The sequence below is a fragment of the Apus apus genome, chromosome 10, assembly GCF_020740795.1.
Source record: "Apus apus isolate bApuApu2 chromosome 10, bApuApu2.pri.cur, whole genome shotgun sequence".
NCBI lineage: Eukaryota > Metazoa > Chordata > Aves > Apodiformes > Apodidae > Apus > Apus apus.
Genome location: NC_067291.1, coordinates 591,473 through 611,652, shown reverse-complemented (window position 1 = coordinate 611,652; position 20,180 = coordinate 591,473). Strand labels below are relative to the sequence as shown.

Sequence of the window (20,180 nt, the reverse complement as noted above, 5' to 3'; positions counted from 1 at the left end):
AGCTGTGCAGGATCTTAAACCTGACTTTGGCTTTGATGCCTCAGTGAAGAGGGAGTAGAGCCACCAGCCCTGTCATTGTGGGGGGGGAGGAGGGAAAAAGAGAGAGGAACTTTAAGATGATTTATTCATACAAATGTATTCCAGTCCCACCTCTCTGTCCCCAAGAGAAAAACACTGACCATGATGGTGATGGAATGGCTCAGCCTCAGCTGTTAACAAAAATTCTCCACAGAACAGGGGGAGCACAACAAAGCACACAAGGACAAGTCCACACACACAGCCAGGGCAGGAAAAGAGCTCAGGACACACCTCTGGGGCACAGCTTATGACTGCACCCTGCTCCTGCTGCCCCCCCTAAGCCAGCCAGGTCACAGAGACAAGAGTATAACCTCATTCTCCAACATCAGCAAGGGCAGGGTTGAAATGTGAGCTGGGGCTGGAGCCCCCACCGCCCTGCTCTGTCCCAGGCCAGGGAGAACTTCCCACAGCCACCAGCAGAGCTGCCACCCCTGCCTGCCTCCCCCCCCACCACATGCAGCCCCTTTGGTTTGGGTCCAGCCCTCAGCTCGGTGGCTCAAGGCTTGAGACCCTCTCTTTGGAAAGGTGAGAAGGAATGGGTGTGGTGACAGTCAACAAGCCTGCTCTGTACCCATCCTCATGAGAGCATGAGTTTTTTTTGGCTCTTTGGACCATCATAACCAGGTAAGCAGGCAGGTAAGGAAATGTGTGTGTGTGTCCCCAGGGCAGGGGTGTTGCTCCCGACACTCTCTTGACCCTCTGACCCTGCACCAGCAGGCCCAGCAGAGGCTCCCTGCCTTTCAAATAAGCAGCCCCAGTGGAGTGAAGTTCATCTGAATGCCCTTTTTATTGAACGCTGTGATAGTGCAGTGGTAACAATGAACAGAGTTAAGACTGCTTGAAACAAAAGCTGGAAGCACAAGAATTTAAAAAAAAAAAATTTAAAAAAAGGTTAGCCCAGTTAAAAGAGCATCAGTCACCCCAAAGCAGCGATGCACGGGGGTTTTAATGTAGTGTTACAGGTAAACTCCACGTGCCACCCAAACCATGCCTCTACTTAAGAGTCTGAGTGAAAAGAAAAAGGTAGTTTGTCAGCTGAGTGCAGGTCAGGACCAACGTGGGTTTAGGGAAGTCAAGGAGTTGATTCTGCATCTACTGCTGTGCTCCCCTGGCAGGTGTAGGCCCAGGTGCACCTCCCTAGGCTATCACCCCACAGCCACATCAGGAGCTCCTATGCCAGTTCAGAAACATCTTCCATTTACTATTTGGTGATTACATGTGTGTATATATAGTTCTCTAGGCAACACATTTCAATGAGATAGTCAACTCTGAGGATACACAGGCCAATCTAACAATGAGAAATGCAGTTTCAGTCCAACAGAAGCTTGTTTTCCCTTTCCTCAAGAAAGGAGATGTAACCCTCTCTCCCCTCAATGGCATTTTCAGGTCACACTGGAGTCCCCTGCTGCAGCTATTCTTCATCAGAGGAAGAGTTCTGATCCAGGGGGTACACCATGAACATCACATCTGGCCGTGATGGGACAGAGGGGTGACCAGGCCTCACGATTTCAAAGCCCAAGAAGCTGAATGTCTTCAGGAGTGGAGCTACCAAAGAGAAGGAAATCTGTTACCACCAAGAATCAGCCTCTTTACCTGCATCACCCTAGAAGCCACAAGTACCAAAGCGCATTGACCACCCTCTGTTGACACATCCAGTGCTTCCTGCTCAGAAAGAATCCATTGTATGGTGACAGCCATCTCAAAGAGGAGCTTTTGTCTCTTCCTGCACTCATCACAGCTGCTCCTAAGGCTGAAGAGGATTTTAGCTGTGCAGCAGAGCAGGTTCATCCATGCTTATCCTGCTGTGTCTTGTCTGTCCCCTCTCAGAACCAGTGATGGCTGGTTTTATCTGCAGCAGCTGACAGACCCAGTTTCAGGGGCTGCATGTGGCCACCCGCAGGATGTCAGTTTTTACCCTGTACTTGTGGGTCCCAGCACCCTTTGAGCTCTGACAGCAGGGCAGGCAGCAGCAAACTGGAACCTGCTTGCTCAGGAGGTAGGTAGAAATTTGCTGTCTCTGCGAGGAGGCCCTGGAGCTGAGCACAGCTCGGTGCAGCACCCCAGGAAAGGCACCACAACTCACACACCAGAGTTCAGAGCTGGTCAGGCCAGCAGCCCCTTGCTCCTCGTCTCAGTCAGACAAGGATACAGCAGAGGGGGACTGATGCACCCTCCGCAAGTTTGGTAACATCACCAGGCTGCGTGGAGTGGTCAACATGCTGGAGGGAAGGGAGGCCAATCAGAGGGACCATGACAGGTGGGAGAGGTGGGCCAATGCCAACCTCATGAAGTTCAACAAGGCCAACTGCAAGGTCCTGCACCTGGGTCGGTGCAATCCCAAGCACAAGTAACAGGCTGGGTGGAGAATGGACTGAGAACAGCCCTGAGGAGAAGGACTTGGGGGTGATGGTGGATGAGAAGCTCAACAGGAGGTGGCACCGTGCGCTGGAGCCCAGAGACCACCCGTGCCCCGGGTGGCAGCAAAAGCAGCGTGGGCAGCAGGGCCAGGGAGGGGATTGTCCCCTCTGCTCTGGTGAGACCCCATCTGGAGTGTGCAGTTGTGGAGCCCCCAACATAAGGACATGGAGCTGTTGGAGGAACACAAAGATGCTCAGAGGGGTGGAGCAGCTCTACTTTGGAGACAGGCTGAGAGAGCTGGAATTTTTCAGCCTGGAGAAGAGAAGGCTCCAGGGAGACCTTAGAGCACCTTCCAGTGCCTGAAGGGGCTCCAGGAAAGCTGGGGAGGGACTTGGGACAAGGGCAGGGAGGGAGAGGACAAGGGGTGATGGCTTTAAACTAGAAGAGGGGAGATTTACGCTTAGACATTAGAAAAAAGTTCTTTACCATGAGGGTGGTGAGACACTGAAACAGGTTTCCCAGAGAAGCCATAGATGCCTCATCCCTGGAAGTGTTCAAGGAGAGACCAGATGGTCTCTTCAAGCAACCTGGTCTAGTGGGAAGTGTCCCTGCCCATGTAGGGGAGCTGGAGCTAGACGGTCCTTTCCAACCTGAACTATTCTCTGATCCTCTGGTATCATGCAGTGACTGGATACATGGACACTTGTTCCTGAAGTGTTCACTTCCCTGTGACCCATGGAGGTTACCCTGGTGCAGCACCTCATCTCTACAGCATCCTTTGATGACCAACTTCAAGCCCTGTACAGACATGGGCTGTATATTTTCATGACAACTCTGTATTTCAACTGCTTAGATGAGGCTCCAGGAGCTGGAGCACTCCAGAACTCAAATTTTCCAGGTCCAGGAGCAACACAGCCTGTTCTTAAAAACAACAGCCTGTATCAGCTGTCTCCTGTAACCAGCCACTGCAGAGGTCACCTATGCAAGCTGTGGTGGTGGTGACACTATGGTAAGAACTTAATCTAAATATTCTTCTTGTCATTGCAACACAGAGTGACATTTTCCTGGGCTCAGCACAGCTTAGCTCTAAAAACACACTTCAAAGAAGACAGTGTAGCTGGTGAAGCAGCAGAGTAAAATTAGAATTAAAGCTTGAATTACTCCTGCCACAGCAATTGCATCGTTACAACCCCATGTCGGGTCAGATTTCAAGTGACACATCCATGGCTTGGTACCTCACCACAAATCTCCTCTGACTTCCGTGATGTAATCACTCATCCAACATGTCTATCTTTAGAACCTAATGCAGCCCCATTAAGCCATAAGCATCTCTAGCCAGGGTCAGGATTACCTGTAAAGCTAGGAAGGGCAAAAGTGCTGGGAGATCTTTTTAAAAAGCAGATGAACAACAGGGCAACAAGCTCCAAGTTCCTTTCCCTTGTAATAATGTCTCCCTCTCTTCTCTGTCTAAATCACAAGCCTGGTGCCAAGTGGAGACCTTCACCTCCTTACCAAGGGAGAAATATCAACCCATTTTGGTGGGCAAGAAAATACTCCCACATATTTCAGAAGCAGTTTTCTGCATGAGAATACTAGCCATAATTTAATGGCAGGGTATCTGATGGAGAAACTAAAGGGCTCCATCTCCCTTAGTCTCAAAAAAACGGCTTATTTTCTCCAAGAGAAACTATTTCTACTTTGTAAGAACATGAGAATGATGCATGTTATGTTTACTGCAATAGGAAGTGTCCTGTGGAGCCCTGCCTTGGGATTTCCAGATTTCTGTGCAGCTTCAGCAGCACCATTTTCCATCTAGAGAGCAAACCTCCCAGTGGGGGAAAGTTCTCACCTCTGTCTTCTCTGCTTTTTCTGAAGCAAATAAAGACGTAGTTTACTTTCATTTTTTCTTCAGCAAACTCCAACAGTGCTGATAACCTGCCAAGGAGGAGGGAGACAAAAGAACATCAGCTCTAGGAAGTCCTGTCCCAAGGAAGCCTCAGAGCATTATCAACTGTTTGGATGTTTTCAGGCAGAAAGATGACTTGTTTACAGACCACTTCCAGCGAACAATGGGTGCTGAAACAATGGGCTTCCTGCTTTGCTCTCCAGGCCCACGGAGCCAAGAGCTACCCAAGAGCTATATGCACCCCAAGCCACCAACAAGTTACTGTCCTCGTGTGCCAGTGTGAAGCCCCCATCCACACCAGCCAGTGATTTGGTACACTGGGATGCAGGAAGCTTGAAGATCACAGCTGATCCTAAGCCAGGCTACAGCCCCTCTGCTGGCAACAGACCTGAGGGGATCTGCAAGTTTTTTGCTTTTGGGGAAGGCAAAAGAGCTCACACCAGGCAGAAGAGACAAACACCACTGAAGGAGCACGTGCACAGGCAAAGCTGTTTCCTGCACCCATCAGCTGGATGGCACAGCTGCTGCACCCTGAATCCACACTTCCTGCCTTTCCAGCTGAATTATTTCTGCCTCCTATTGCTGGAAGCAGCGCTGGGTTAACCCCTTTCCCAGCCTCGGGGACTGGCACGGTGGAGCCACCACTGCCCCTGCTGGCCTTGGAAGCACTTAGGACACAGGCTGCTAGAGCAGTGACAAACAGGGCTCCACCATCTAATTAAACAGCAGTCAGCGAGATGGGACTGCAGTGGGGGAGATTACATTTGCAAGGGTTTCGTTAATATGGTAATTAACTATTTTAATTATATCCTCTACCAGGTTGTTTTACCTAGCTAAAAATAATCTGACAACATTGCATTTGAACTCACAGTGATGCAGGAGGGTAAACACCCTCCTGAAGAAACCCCTTCCAGGAGAGCAGGCACTTGGATGGGATTTAAAGGCTGACTGAAGAAATGACACAGACTTCTGTCAAATGACAGAATGTCATTTGTGAGAAAAAGCGTGAGAGCAAGAACACTGGCACTTACTGAAGGTGCCCAATAAGGGTTTTTCCTTAATGAGCTTGTGTCATTTACAGATGAAGCCCGCTTGGAGATTTAGGAGGGCTTCAGAGAGCTCTGCAGAGGAATTCAGTAAAGCCACATCCAGGCTGCAGTGCTCCCTGCCAGCAGAGATGTCTGGCAAAGCACTTGGCAGGAAGTAGCTGCTCTGGAAGCTGCGTTTACACAAACTTCCCAGAGCAGAGCTGTCTGGACAAAACACTATCGTATCCTGCCAGCAGAAAAAAAATCAAGAGCTGCTGGCAGAGCCCGACGCCTGCGTGGCAGCTCTCCAAGAGCAGATCCACCTCCTGATGAGAAGGAGAGCATCAATATAATGGAGGGGTTTTGTTTTTTTCCCTGAAAGAGAAGAAAATGCATGCCAAAATAAGCTTGCCAAGAGGCCAGCAGAACAAAAAGCAGAGAGAAAGGCTTGTAGATTTTCCATACCAAAAAATGCAAAGAATCACTCCACTCATTAAGTGCTTATTTTTCATTAGCACAGGGACTCAAAAACCAGTAACCCATCTGAAACCATCAGGGGGGGAAAAAAATATATAAGGAGGACTAACAGGAAGGCAGTTATTTGAAGACAAGGAAGTCAGGACATACTCCAGGAACACAAACAGGGCATAGAGCTGCCATGCATTCAGCCCATTCTCCCCACACACACAGAACATGTAAGCAAAGCCCTGCTCCTTGCTGCGCCACAGACACAGCTCTGTGATCCTGAACTTACCCTTCTTTGCTTCCATCAGCTAATAATCCATCAGGGATTTCCACAAAGAGGCTCTGGTTAGAGAGCATTGCATCCCAGGAGGAGGTCTTCACCTCTGTGACCTTGTACTGGAAGTGGACAATATGAGGCTTCCCTTCGTGCACTGGGACATCTTGGTTAACAGTGATCTTCTCGTCCTGTGCAGGGGAGGGAAGAGAGCTACTGAAATATGCTTTAGGGTTAAAGAAAACTACCCATGAGATTGTAGACCAAAAAAAGTTAAGGGACCATGCTTAAGTGAGCATGGAAATGGACTGTTTACAATTGGCTCCCCTGACAAAGGCCCTTCTGGACTGGGGTGTGTTCAGTTTTAGCCCCTCACTGCAATGAGCCCCCAGGAGACACCACAGCTGGTGAAGGTACCACAGGTGGTTGCAAGCTCATGTCCCAGTCTCAGCACCCTACACAAGTGTTTAAGAGCTCTTGTTCTGAACTACGTATACTACCGTGCTTTTACTCTAACACAGAAATAAAGAACAAAAAATCCTACATACCAAACAGCCAGTGGAGTGTAACTAGAGAGAGCAAATGCAGAATATTATAGTTCTACTAAGAACATTTTATTTTTCCCTTCCCCTTTCACTGGCCCAGGGACACACCACAATGAGTACTCAGACCTCAGAGTGATTTTCTAGCCATGTTTTCTTGTTCAAGGGAATGTAGTTTTGCATGTTTACATTATATTACATTTCTGGGTAGTGAGTCCATTCACCCACCACAGGACCCAGCCACAGCTTTGAAGGGCAGTTCACAAACCACCCTTCGAAGAGCACAACTTGAGCTGAGAAGCTGGAAGAGCATCTGCTGCCACAGTCTGACCCCTTTCCTTATCTTCCCTGATCCCCAACAGTCTTGTTGTTTAAGGACTGACCACAAATTGCTTTCCCAGATTTTAGAACTGGTATGGCAAATGGTTTGCCTCCTGGTATAAGGGGAAGAAAATAGATGGTGCAGAGAGAATCCCCAAACAGACAGAAGCTACATGGATTTGAAGACTGTGAGGAGGTCTTTTCCAGAGACCACAAACGTACACATCCCTCTCCAATACTGCTCCAACAGGAATGCCAAGCATGCAGACTGCCTCAGATGCAGCTCAGCAGTTCCTAGAAAACAATCTTGTGGTTAAAACTCCATTCCTTCTCCTGACAGTTTTTGCAGGGTTGGCTTGCCCAGTAATGATTTCCACATTTCACTGCAAAGAGCCCCAGTGAAACAGCTAAGAAATTAGTTCAGTTCCTGAGTTAACATCAACTGCAGCAGAAGCTGAACTATTCCCATCTGCTTAATAACAGGCTTGTGCACCCCGTTTTCCCCCACATTTACAGTCACCTGCACAGCTCTGAATGGCAGAAGTGAAGCAGATATTAGATGGCATGTCATGGGAGCTCCTGAGAAAGCCACATGTCCCTCTCTCCTCAACAGCATCAACAGGTGGGGTAGGAGGTGGTTTACTCTACTGGGTCATTAGGTGAGAGAGTGTCCAGTCTCCAGGCATTTCATTTTAACAGGGTGGTTAATTCAGCAGCTCTGATCTGCTGATGATCAGCTGAACTGACAATAAAACAAGTGACACTGCTGCAGAAAGACAGCACCTCACCAGACAAGGTTTAATGAATGCTTTACAGTGACAGGGGCCCATCCCTGACCATAACACACATGGGCAGCCACTACAGCAAAGAAAACTCCGAGTCCAGTTTGGATCTGAAATGAAGAAGCATTTAAAAGAAGAGCAGGACAAACTCATCAACAGCCAACGGTCCCTGTTGGTGGAAGGCTTCTCAGGATTGCTGCTTTTCAAACAGATGTTTTTTTGTAGGTGTTTTGAGCTATTGAAGGTGTGAGTATTGATGAAAGACCAGTGAGAGATTCAGCAAAAACATCACTGAGAACCTTTACAGGCTCCTCAAGTCTGTGTGCCAGTACTTTAATTCCTGTCACCACATGTACTAAAATAGATCCCTCTTGGTTTGACTGTTGTGACAAAGAAGAAGCCATCAAGTATGTTAATGCTGGTGACAAAGTAATGCCACATGCAAATCAGGAACTGCCTGGCTTTGGTAACCAGAGCAGAGGAAGCTGCTGTTTAATGCCTACAGAGCTTATCTGAAAAACAAGTTTACACTTCATCAGAATAAATATCCTGTAGGAAATAAGTTTATTCATTGAGTTTGAAAGAAGTTTTCGTGGCTGTGCCTGCTGGTGGGTTTACTAGTTTTAAGCCAAGTGCAGCAAGAAACCTCCTGCCAGCTGCTCAGGTTTAGTCCAACTGCTGCTGATAAAGCCACTGCGGAGTGAGCAGCAAGAGTCAGATGTGAGCCCAGAGAGAGCTCCGTGCTGCAGAGGGGTACTTTAAAAAAAAATAAAATCAGGGTAATTCTACACAGAGCCTTCACCAGTGCCTTTATAGGAGCCTTTTACAGTTGTTACTGTGCAGAAAGCAGCTCTGTTTCAGAAATGATCATTCTCTCAAGAAAAGCTCAGAGCTGCTTCTTTTCTTATACTTCATAAACACAAAAAACAAGGAGAGGAAGTTGAGAATGCGGGTTGGCATCGACACATTGGAGTGGGAGGCACACACATGCATTTGTGCAGGAGCCTGCAATAGGAGGGGAAAAGCTTTCTGAGCCTTCTGGCTTAGCCCTTCTGTCACCAGAAGTTATGCCCAGCACTCCAAACCTAGTGAGGTTTTTCCACTTAAAAGCCCCCTAATGTGACAGCCTGTGGACCCAAGGTAGCACAACGACAGCGTTTAAGAGAACCAGTTCCCCCGGTTCAGTGGGAATTATGTTTCCACAGCCTGTCTTGGGCAGCTGGTATTTTAGTTCTAGGCATCAAAATAGAGACAGAGAGATGCTAGGGAGAGAAGCTGTCCCTGTGAAGCACCAGCCCAGAATTCTTTGGAAGCTGCTCAAAGCAAAATCCTGTTTACGCAGCGAATATTGGGTTTTACTTCACCCCTGCAAAAACCCCCCACCATGTTATTACAAGGAAAAATCCACCCCACCAGGCTTGCTTTTATACCCAGCTGCCTAAACCACCAGCTCTCCAGCCCTGGGCTCCATGTCAGTGCAGGAAAGCCCCAAGGACCAGCTTCTACTTCACTGAGAACAATATTTTTCCGACCCAGCTACGCTCTCTCAGATGTCCCGAGGAGGACAGGGGGAGGCCCCTACGTGTTGGCAGTGCAACAAGAAAGGATGTTATGAACTACCACAGCCAAAACGACTGGAGAAACCCCTGTAAGCAGCCTGCTGTTGGCATGTGCTACACCTGCAGCCTCCTGCCAACTCCACTAGCCAGAGCACGTCCACTCGCACAAAGCCCATCCTGGCTGCTCAGCACCGATGCCGATCCCTGCTGCATTCCCAGCTCAAGAAAAGCTCCCAGGATGAAGGGCTGAGAATTAAGTCTCATAACACAAAAATACCCACAAGACTACAGGAAGCTCCAGCTGCTTAATTTATAGTGCTGTTGTATATGGGGGCTGTGCTGCGTACTCCAAAGGAGGCAGGCTTGTTCAGAAAGGTCATCCCGTCAGCCAGAACAGCTGATACAGCTGGAAAAAGTACTTAATCTTTTGGGTCCAGATGCCTTTCCAGGTCACGCTGAAGCTTCCTGGCTGCAAAGCTCAGCCTGCTGTTAACTACAGCACCACTGACTGGAACAGGCAACTGAGAGGGGCAGACAGAGTCCCAGTAATTCCCATCTGTGGTTGGACTTTAAGTGACCGGGTAACGCAGCCCACTCTGCCCTGGGCTGAGCTGTTACAGAAGGGGCTGATTTTCTCTCAGATTGTCAGGTTTTCTCAGCATTAAGCCCAGAAAGAAATTACATCCTTGTTTGTGGGACGCAGCCATCGAGATGACATCCCCACAGGCAGCAACCCCTGCCTACACCCCACTGCCAAAAGCTTCTGTGCCAGTTCAGAGCCACACTGAAATCCAACATTTCCAAGTTTCCACATGGATTCATTCCACCAGCATCTCTCCCACACTGAGCCCATTTGCTGCCTTCGGACCTCACCTGGTTGTACTTGAGGCTTGGCAGCACTGCCCTTCAGAGTTTCAGTTGCCAGGGTCCCCTGTTTCTCATCCCCTCCCACCCAGAAGGGAACTCACTATTTGCCCTCAGCCCTCTTGAAGCTATCTATGCATCTTTTTGATCTGACAGGAAGCCCGTTGTGCTCTTTGTTATCTCTATGGATTTCATTCCCCTCTAACATCTGTGACAATTCAACTCAACAGCATTAAGCTGATGCTACGTTATTATTAAGAGGCTGCAAAGACATTTATGCACAAGGTAAGTGGGTGAGGCACATATGAAAAATTCACCACGGCTGCAATAAAAAAAAAAACAACACCTCCCTGAAAGCAGTGGTGAGGTCTGTGATTCTCTCATGAATCTCCAGATGGATGAGACTCTGGTGGCTGCGACCCAAAAGGGTCTGTATCTTTTCATCATCTGAGGTCTGTGTGCCTCCCACAGGGTAATTAAAAATCAAGTCTAACACCTATGACAACACTTCCACCTGAAGAGCTAAATTTGCAAGCTTAGCATAAATTTAGGATACCTCATCTGATAGCACTTTACCCTCTGGCTTGTGGAAATGCAGTCCCTGTCCCAGAAGGCAGACTGGTGTGTGCCACAGTGACAGCTGTCCTATAGCAAGGGACATCCAGGGCTCCTCATCTGGAAGAAATGGTCCCATAGAACCAGGAGGGCTAAAAGCAGAGAGCTGCACAGACCCATGTGCTTCTAGGCAAGCCTGCAGACACAAAGCCTTCCTGATCTTGCCTCATCCCATGAATGTGTTCCAGAAACACTGCAGGCTGTGAGGTGGATGCTGCCTCACCCTCCTGTCCCATCACGAGTTCCCCTGTCCATCAGTTTAGGCAGCTCCCCAGCAGCTTTACCCTCTGGACTATGGCATGGGAAGAAGCTTCTCAAGCAGCCTCTCTCTGCTTTTCACCTTCCTGCTTCCCACTTCCCTCCCTTTGAGAGACATTTGAGAAGCTGATTCATGTTTTGATAACACTGGCTCCATACACAACAGCCAAAACAGGCCTCTGGGAGCAGGGTAGAGAGTTATTTGCTGCACACTTTTGAGAAAAGGTCTCTGGTTTCTTAATAGGCTGGCAATATTTAAGCAGGAGAGAGCCACATGCAGCTCAGTGCTCTGATGAAAAGTTATCTGTTGTCCCACCTGGAGTTATTTGCATTTATTCCCATCAGAATAGATTTTGCAGAATTCCTGCAAAAGGAACTAACACTTGCAACACAGGTACATGTCATTATTGAGACAGCAGATCTTTCTCACCTTATATATCAGAGCTGAAAGAGAAGGATCCCTGCCACCCCCTCGCCCACCGGGGATCTTCGACAGTGGGTGAGGGGCATCAGGAGCACCACAGAGGCCCTGGAACAATGTGCCTGCAGCACTGCAGCTGGGGACAGTTACTCAAAGGTAAAATACTACTGCAAGAGAAAGAGAGAGAACACCAGGTTACATGAGCAGGGATCACATTTCAGGTGCTACAGCTCCTTGTGACCCCAAACCACTTGTCCCTGCTCCTCTGTAGCAGGTCAGAGGCAGCTATCAGGGCTTCAGAGCCTGGCCATGGACATTAAAGCCCCTTGCTGCCCAAGTCATACCAGGAACAGGCAGTGTTTTGTTAGAAACGGAGGAGGGGCTTTGAAACCAAGAACCCAGAGAGTGCTGAGCAACCTCATGCTAATAAGGGACGCCTGGAAGGCTGCCAATAGCAGATGGCTGGAAACCCATGACCAGAAGAGCACACATTTTCTATAGACAAATATCTACAAATAGATCAACAGGACCCAGAAGGAAGAGGTTTAAGTTTCACATTTCCAAAACGGGGAGTGAAAGAGCTGGTTCTTCAGAGATTTTCAACATGCTCTACAATGTCTGACTTGACATTTTCACATGCAAACGTAACACTCTGCAAGCATCCTTCACCCCAACCCTAAAAACTACAAGTTCACTCCACAGATCTACTTTTAGGAGCAAGAAAATAAGTTTCCCTTGCAGTTCCTGTTTGTTTGGATGTTCCACACGTGGTCTTTTAGGATCACTTTAAGTACAGGCTTTAATATGTGCCTTGGCTTTTAGAAGCTTCATGAAAGCAAATCATTTTATTTCTGGAGCATTGCTCCCTTTATCAGTTCCACAAAAGGTCTTTGGTGAGGCACTGCAGCAATATTCCTCTAACAAAGCCTGCAAGAGCAAGGCAGAGAAACCAGTAGTTCCCCAGCATTCCCATTCTGAAACACACCAGCATAAAGCTATGTAAGCACCTCCAAAATCAAAGGGAGTCAGAAGGTTTTCCATCCACATCCAGGATGAGGAACAAGGCTACAAATGACAGAGTCTGTAGATGTGCTGACAACTTAGTGTCTGTCCTGAAACTTCTCACTCAATCTGTTCCCAAGACAGTGTTTTTCCACTCTAACCCCTCTCCACAAGGGAGCAGTCTTAAGTATCCAAAGACCAAGTACTGAGCTGTACTATCAGGATCGCCTGTCCTGCCCATACAGTATTCTGGAACGTATCTCAGACTGCAAACTCCTGCATTTCTGCATGCCAAAAAATCACTTGCAAATGCAGTTACAACACAGGCAGAACTTGGCTTGCCCTCTCCTACCAAAATAATCTTTCTACAGGAAACACAACTGTTCCTCAGGCTGTTCAGCAGCGTTCCCATGTGCCGTGGCCTCCAGCAGACACGGCTCGAAGAAACAGCTCTTTAAACACCCCAGGAAAAGATCTGAAGCAGTTGCACTGAAGATGTCTCAGGGCAAACCCCTTTGCACACATTCCCAGCAGCATTTGGTGTTAATACAGTCCCTCCTCACGGCATGGCTGGGACTATCAATGGACCAGTGTGTATTCAGTAGTAGTGGATGTGGAGAGGCATGACAAAGCACTTTGCTGTGCAGTTCCCCACCCCCAGAAAGCTGCTGGCAGCTTTGTTATTCCCTTCCCTCCTCCCTCACCCCCCCAGTCAACAATGTACTATTGATAGCTCTCGCCAACTTGCGGCCAAGGCATCAAGAAGCTGGATAATGAAGTGTAGTTGTGGGAAAAAAAATACTAGAGAGACAGGCAGTAGTTTTCATGCAAGGCAGTTCAAGACACTTCCTAGTTTTGCTTCCTCCAGCACATGCAGAAGTCAAAACACAGCCCTGCCTGCCACGCTGGGGCTTGACCTGGCCCAGACATGCACCTCATGGCTATCCTCCCCCAAAACCAAGCAGCAGCAGCCAGCCAGGGTGCCCAGAGCAGCACGGGCAGGACAGTGAGCCTGTGAGTGGAGGGCACGGATTAAAAGGGGCTTTTTTGCTTCCTCCAGATGCATGCTAGCACCCTGGGGAGAAGTTTGTGCAAGCACCCAACAAAGTCTGATCCCTCAATGCATCTGTGCCGGAGCTCCCCGTGGCAGCTCTGCTCCCCAAGGCCTGTTTATAACTTAAAAACTAGGACTGTGCTCCCTTCCAGCCTCTCTTCTAAGAAGCTGCTTTCCAGCAGCTCAGTTTAGGTTAAGATGCATTTAGGATCAGCAAGGGCCTTTTCCTGACAAAACTCCCCGGCCAAAGCTTCTTGAGCAAGCCCCTCCTGAAAGGGGAGCTGGGAGCAGGCATGTGCTTTCAGCCAGCGGGTGTAATTTTAACTCGCTAAGCTCCCAGTGCTCAGCCCTGTGCCCTGTCCCTGGGAAGCACAAAGGACAACTCCTCAACTTTTGAACCCTGTCACAGCTGCTCTTCAACACCTGAAGCTCCAAGCCAGTGCTGCTCTTGGTTCATAACAACACCCAGTACCTTGGGGGCCAGAAAGCTTCACATTTCCTTGGTTTTTGAGGGGTTTTTATTTGCACCGAACACTTGGGCCTGATGGAAGGATCCACGCAGCTCCCTTGACACTACAGGAATGAAGTTGTTTGTTTTCTGTACCTCCCTCTTTTATAACAGGCTCTGAAGTGGGTGCACGTAGCCCATAATAATAAGGTTCCATACTGCTAGGCACTGCAAGTCATACACTAAGGACCTGGTTTGAAGAGCAACTTGCAAATAACCATCTGATGAGCACAGCACAGCCCAAGTATCGACAGCCAAGAAGCAAGGCTGGTTTATACACATCCTCTGGGTGCTCAGAGGTGCCAGAGAGGCTCAGGAAATGACACTTTTGGGACTCTAAACAAGGAACAGAAACGCAAGATAACTTGGTCAGCTGTGTAAACATACCCACAAAATCATTTAAGATCACGCCCGCTGACAACCAGCCAGCCAGGAGAGATCACCTTTCCGTGGGGATGCACGGGGAAGGGAGGGCACGATCCTTCCTTGGTGTTAAGGGCTTATCAGTAAGAGGCTGCTCAGGCAGGCACGGCCGAGGCGCCCGGCCCCGCTGCGCCCGGACAGCCCGGGGCGGCCCCGGGGAGGGGAGGCGGGGAAGGACGGGGGCACGGGGGGGATGAGGGGAGACGGGGAGGGGGAGTAAGGAGGGGAATAAGGAGGGGAGACAAGGGGGGGGGGGGATGATGAGGGTTAGAGTCCCCGCCTCAGCGCCCGCCCGTGCCCGAGGCCCGGCCGCCTCTTCTGAGGGCGAGAGGCCGCGGCGGATCGGGCCGGGCCGGGCCGGGCCCGGCAGCGCAGCGCTCACCCCGCCCGCACCTGTCCTGGGTGTTTATCATCCTGGGCTGGCTCGCTGGGCTGGCTGGGCTGGCTCGGTGCGCTGCTCCCGCTGCTCCCGCCGCTCTCCCCGCTCCTCCCGCTCCTCCCGCCGCCGCCGCTCGGACTGACCCCCCGGGCCCGCGCGCGGCCCCGCCCCTCGCCCCGCGCGCCGCCCGGCCCCGCCCCCCGCGCGCGCCGCGCCGGGCAGCCTGGGAAAGCCCCGCCCCAAACAAAGGCGCCCCCTGACAGCGCATGCGCCTCACGCACCGACACCCCCCCCCCCCCACTCCCTCCCCCCTTAAGCGTGAGGGGAGGGGGGGGGGGGTCAGTGCCCGTTGGGGGGGGTCAGTGCCAGGGGGGTGAGTGCCCGGGGGGGTCAGTGCCCGGGGGGGGTCAGTGCTCGGGGGGGGTCAGTGCCCGGGGGGGGGCAAGTGCCCGGGGGGGGGGAGTCAGTGCCCGAGGGGGGTCAGTGCCCCAGGGGGGTCAGTGCCCGGGGGGGGTCAGTGCCCTGGGGGTCAGTGCCCGGGGGGGTCAGTGCCCGGGGGGGTTCAGTGCCCGGGGGTGGTTCAGTGCCCGGGGGGGGGGGGTCAATGCCCGGGGGGGGTCAGTGCCCGGGGGTGGTTCAGTGCCCGGGGGGTCAGTGCCCGGGGGGGGGGTCAGTGCCCCAGGGGGGTCAGTGCTCGGGGGGGTCAGTGCCCGGGGGGGGGGCAAGTGCCCGGGGGGGGGGGTCAGTGCCCGAGGGGGGTCAGTGCCCCAGGGGGGTCAGTGCCCGGGGGGGTCAGTGCCCGGGGGGTCAATGCCTGGGGGGGGGTCAGTGCCCGGGGGTGGTTCAGTGCCCGGGGGGGGGGTCAGTGCCGGGGGGGGGGTCAGTGCCCGGGGGGTCAGTGCCCCGGGGGTGGGTCAGTGCCGGGGGGGTCAGTGCCGGGGGGGTCAGTGCCCGGGGGGTCAGTGCCCCGGGGGTGGGTCAGTGCCGGGGGGGTCAGTGCCCGGGGGGTCAGTGCCCGGGAGGGGGTCAATGCCCCAGGGGGGTCAGTGCCCCAGGGGTGGGTCAGTGCCAGGGGGGTCAGTGCCGGGGGGGGTCAGTGCCCGGGGGGTCAATGCCCCAGGGGGGTCAGTGCCCCAGGGGTGGGTCAGTGCCAGGGGGGTCAGTGCCGGGGGGGTCAGTGCCCGGGGGGTCAATGCCCCAGGGGGGTCAGTGCCCGGGAGGGTCAGTGCCCCGGGGGGGGGGGTCAGTGCCCGGGAGGGTCAGTGCCGGGGGGGGTCAGTGCCGGGGGGGTCAGTGCCGGGGGGGTCAGTGCCCGGGGTGCAGCAGGGCCGGGGCTGCCCCTGCGTCGCCGCAGCACGGGCCACGCTCCAGGCTTGGGGCAGAGCGGCTGGAAAGTGCCCAGAGCAAAAGAAAAAGGGACCTGAGGCAGCGGTGGCCTGAAAGGCCAACGGCGTCCTGGCTTGTGTCAGGAGGAGTGTGGGCAGCAGGCACTGCCGAGGCTGCGCCTCAAATCCTGGGGTCAGTCCTGGGCCCCCCACTGCAAGAGGGACATTGAAGGGCTGGAGGGATTCCAGGGAAGGGCAAGGGAGCTGGGGAAGGGGCTGGAGCACAAGTCTGAGCAGGAGCAGCTGAGGGAGCTGGGGGTGTCCAGCCTGGAGACCAGGAGATGAGGGGAGACCTGAGAGGAGGTTGGAGCCAGGGGGGCTGGTCTGTTCTCCCAAGTAACGAGTGAGGAAATGGGCTCAAGTTGTGCCAGGGGAGGTTTAGACTGGGTATTAGAATAAACTTCTTCACTGAAAGGTTTGTCAAACACTGGCCCAGGCTGCCCAGGGGAGTAGTGAAATCACCACCCATGAAGGGATTTAAAAGCCGTGTAGATGTGGTGCTGAGGGTCGTGGTTTAGTGGTGGCCTTGGCAGTGCTGGGGTAATGTTTGGACTGGATGACCTTAGAGGTCGGTTCCAACCAAAACGAGTCTGTGACTGGGCAGGGAGCAGCGGGTTCCCAGTGCCTGAGGTGCCCAGTCCACAGGGCTGTGAGGTGGCCTTGGGGACCACCAGGCTGGGAGTAAAGGTGCGGAGTGGGTGTCTTGCAGCTTGAGGCGAGATGACAAGCAACAATGCCATGACAGGAAACTGAACTGTTGTTTCTTACAGTGGGAAGAGGCTGGGGGGGCTGTTACATGGAAAAGCTTTTTTTTTTTTTGGGGGGTGTGTTTTGGCTCCTTTTAAGTGGTGGGAGAAGAGGGCAGGTGCCACTGCAGGACAAACTGCTGGCTCTGATGTGTGATATCCTGCCTCAAGTATGATGCTAGTGCTTCAGAGGTGGCCTGGGAACTGCAAGCTAGTAACCTGGGTGAGCAGGAGTTAGAACAAGGAAGGGAGGAGTGAATGTGCAGATAGCAGGACGTTGAGCTCCCATGGCAAGGCCTGTGGTGAGCAGCGTATCCATCAGGAAGAGGCACCTGGGCAAAGCCTCACACTGCCTGGAGAGCCCCACAGTGTGAGTAACCTGCAGCATTCAGTCCCACAGAGCTTCACAAACACTGAAAGCCTTCACGTGGGCTCCTAACCTTGCTGGAAGAGTTCTTGAGGCCTTTTGGATACAAACCCTGCAAGCTGAAGTCCTGGGCAAGTCTCACACCTACCTGCTCTCCTGGTCTCACGCTGTCTGTCTGCTGGCGTTTGAAACACGTGGGCAAACACAGGCCTGGCCCCGCGTGGGAGCGGAGTGGGCTCCTGAGTGACAGATGTGGCAGCCCAAGGTGTGATGTCCCTGGTGAGCCCGTGGGCTCCAGGATCTGACAGGCAGCCCTCAGCCTGGGCTTCCTGCTTCCCAGCACAGCAACCAGCCTTCGCTTGGCAGGAAGCGACCAGCTGTTCTGCAGAAAGCTGGACGCTGGCCAGAGCCTGAGTTCAAACAGAGCCTGTTAAATGGCCTTTTCCCCCTTCCTCTGCATTTAAAGCCCTGCTTGCAGCCCTGATTCTATTTATAATACCCAGGAAAAACGAGCTGAGACTTTCCCACAGTGCCGGCTTCTCAGGCGATTGTTGTTCGGGAAGCTGGAATGTATGTGGTATTATTTTTGTATCCCCCGGGAAGGTTTTGTTGGTTTGTGTTTTTTTTTAATTGTGTGGTGTTCTGTGTCCCCGTCTGTGCTGAGGAAAGTTTGTGAAGTGCAAGGTCTCTGGCTGCTGCTCGTGGCTCTCAAAGGCTTTGCCGAGGGATGCTGGTTCAGGTGTCTCTGCCTGTGGGGAGGGTGGTGGGTGCTCTGAGAGATGTCCTGATAGCTGAGGGGCTCAAAGCCGCAGAGGGCATCACTGAGACCTCCTGCCCAATTACTTTAGGGGCACCCATCATGTCACTCTCTTGCTCTGTGCCTCCATGTCCCCTGTATGTGGCGGAGGGAAGATTATAATCCAGCTCAGAGTAACAGAGGGTCGTCATTGCAGTCCTGCCAGGGTTTCGGTGCCGAGAGGTGCGGCTGTGCTGTGGGTTTGCGGTGGCACAGGGATGCTGTGTGAAGCTGGGTGAGATGACCAGGTCACGGCGTCACCGTTCATTGGGGTGCTGGTGCCGGCAGAGCCCAGCGGGTGCTTCCTTTGCCTTTCTTGGCCATGCGAGGCCGTTCCCTGCTGTGGGAGGGGGAGATGCTCTGGGTAGGCTGTGGGCATGGCCAGCCTGTGGCTCAGTGCTGCCCCTGCCCTCTGCGAGCTCCCGGCAGGCCCCGGGCAGACCGGTATTTTACAGAGCTACAAAACACCCATCTTGGACTCTGACTCCGGCAGAGAGAGCGCTCTGCCTGCCCTCTCCTCAGGCTCTCATCAGCTGGCAGCGCCGCGGCAGCCCTGGTGCCTGTCCCTGTGCTGCCCCCGCTCTGCCAGTGAGGCTCCGCCGGGTGCTGCTGCCCTTCTCCCAGCTCAGCTGTCACCCTTCTGTCCTGTTTGATTTCTCAAACAAAAGCTGTTTACAGGCAGCTTCCCAGCTCCCACAGCTCCACGTGTGACTGGTACCCGAGAGGATGCCCAGCAGAGCGCCAGCCCTTCCTGCCCTGCTCCAGTTCTGCCAGCGCTGCCTCGCTCTTTGGCAAAACCATTCCTGCCATGTCCTCTCCTGGCCTGGAAACAGTTTTTTTTGCCCTGCCTGGAGTTTTGGCAGTGAGAAGTGCTGTTGTGCCATATTTTTTTGACTTTTTTTTTTTGTTGTTAATTACAGCCAGTGTGATGTAGGACGGGGACTTCTGAATAGCTTTGCTGTTTGTCACACTGGTTTTGGGGATTGATTATCCCAAATTCTAGATGGACAACAGATGACATCTGCAACCTTTCTGGTTTAGAGGCTTGCAAACTTTAGTTGCAACGAAGACCCACAGCTCATATGCACCTGCCCTGAGATGGAAGATGCTATGAGACAGGCAAGGACAAGATGGCAGGAGAACAACTTAAGATGAACCTAATGAGGTTCAACAAGAATAATCGTAGAGTCCTGCACCTGGGGAGAAAAAACACCAGGCACTGATACAGATGAGGGGTTGACCTGCTAGAAAGCAGCCCCATGGAGAAGGACCTTGGGGTCCTGGTGGATGAGTTATCCATGGGACAGCCATGTGCCCTTCTGGTCAAGAGAACCAATAGCATCTTGAGATGCCTTAAGAACAGTGTGGCCAGCAGGTCAAGGGAGGACATCTGGAGTGTTGTGTCCAGTTTGGGGCTCCCCAGTTCCAGAGGGACAGGGATGTGCTGGAAACAGTCCAACAGAGGCTACAAGGATGATGAAGGGACTGGAACATCTGTCATATGAGGAAAGGCTGAGAGACCTGGGGCTGTTTAGTCTTGAGAAGACTTAGAGGGGACTTTATTAATGTCCATAAATATCTGAAGGGTGGGTGTCAAGAACGGGCCAGTTTCTGTTCAGTGGTGATAGGACGAAGGGAAATGGCACCAGATGACAACACAGGAAGTTCCACCTCAACATGAGGAGAAACTTTTGCCTGTGAGGGTGACAGAGCCCTGGGACAGGCTGCCCAGAGAGGTTGTGGAGTCTCCTTCTCTGGAGGCTTCCAAGACCTGTCTGGACATGTTCCTGTGTGACCTGCCCTGGGTGTTCCTGCTGCAGCAGGGGGGCTGGACTTGATGATCTTCAGAGGTCCCTTCCAACCCCTATGATTCTGTGATTCTATGATTAATACCCTGTAGTTATTTAAAAACATCTTTAGCACTGTGTCATTCAGAACTTTCTACAGCTCTACACCCATCCAGGAATGTAATTATGTTTTCAACAGCAGCCTTTTAATCCCCTGTTCTGTGGTTGCTCTTTTTTTTTTTTTTCTTTTTTTTTTTTTTTT

The 20,180-nt window shown here is 52.1% G+C and overlaps 1 protein-coding gene across 1 annotated transcript; it reads right to left on the bottom strand.

The window, feature by feature from the left end:
• Positions 1 to 846: 846 nt before the first annotated feature.
• OAZ2 (ornithine decarboxylase antizyme 2) lies at positions 847 to 14,976 on the bottom strand. Its single transcript, XM_051628786.1, is given in 6 exon segments — positions 847 to 1,623; positions 4,286 to 4,371; positions 6,125 to 6,300; positions 11,481 to 11,561; positions 11,563 to 11,638; positions 14,852 to 14,976. Coding segments are annotated over 6 exon segments (573 nt in total). The 5' UTR covers positions 14,872 to 14,976; the 3' UTR covers positions 847 to 1,489.
• Between the last annotated feature and the right edge of the window lie 5,204 nt (positions 14,977 to 20,180).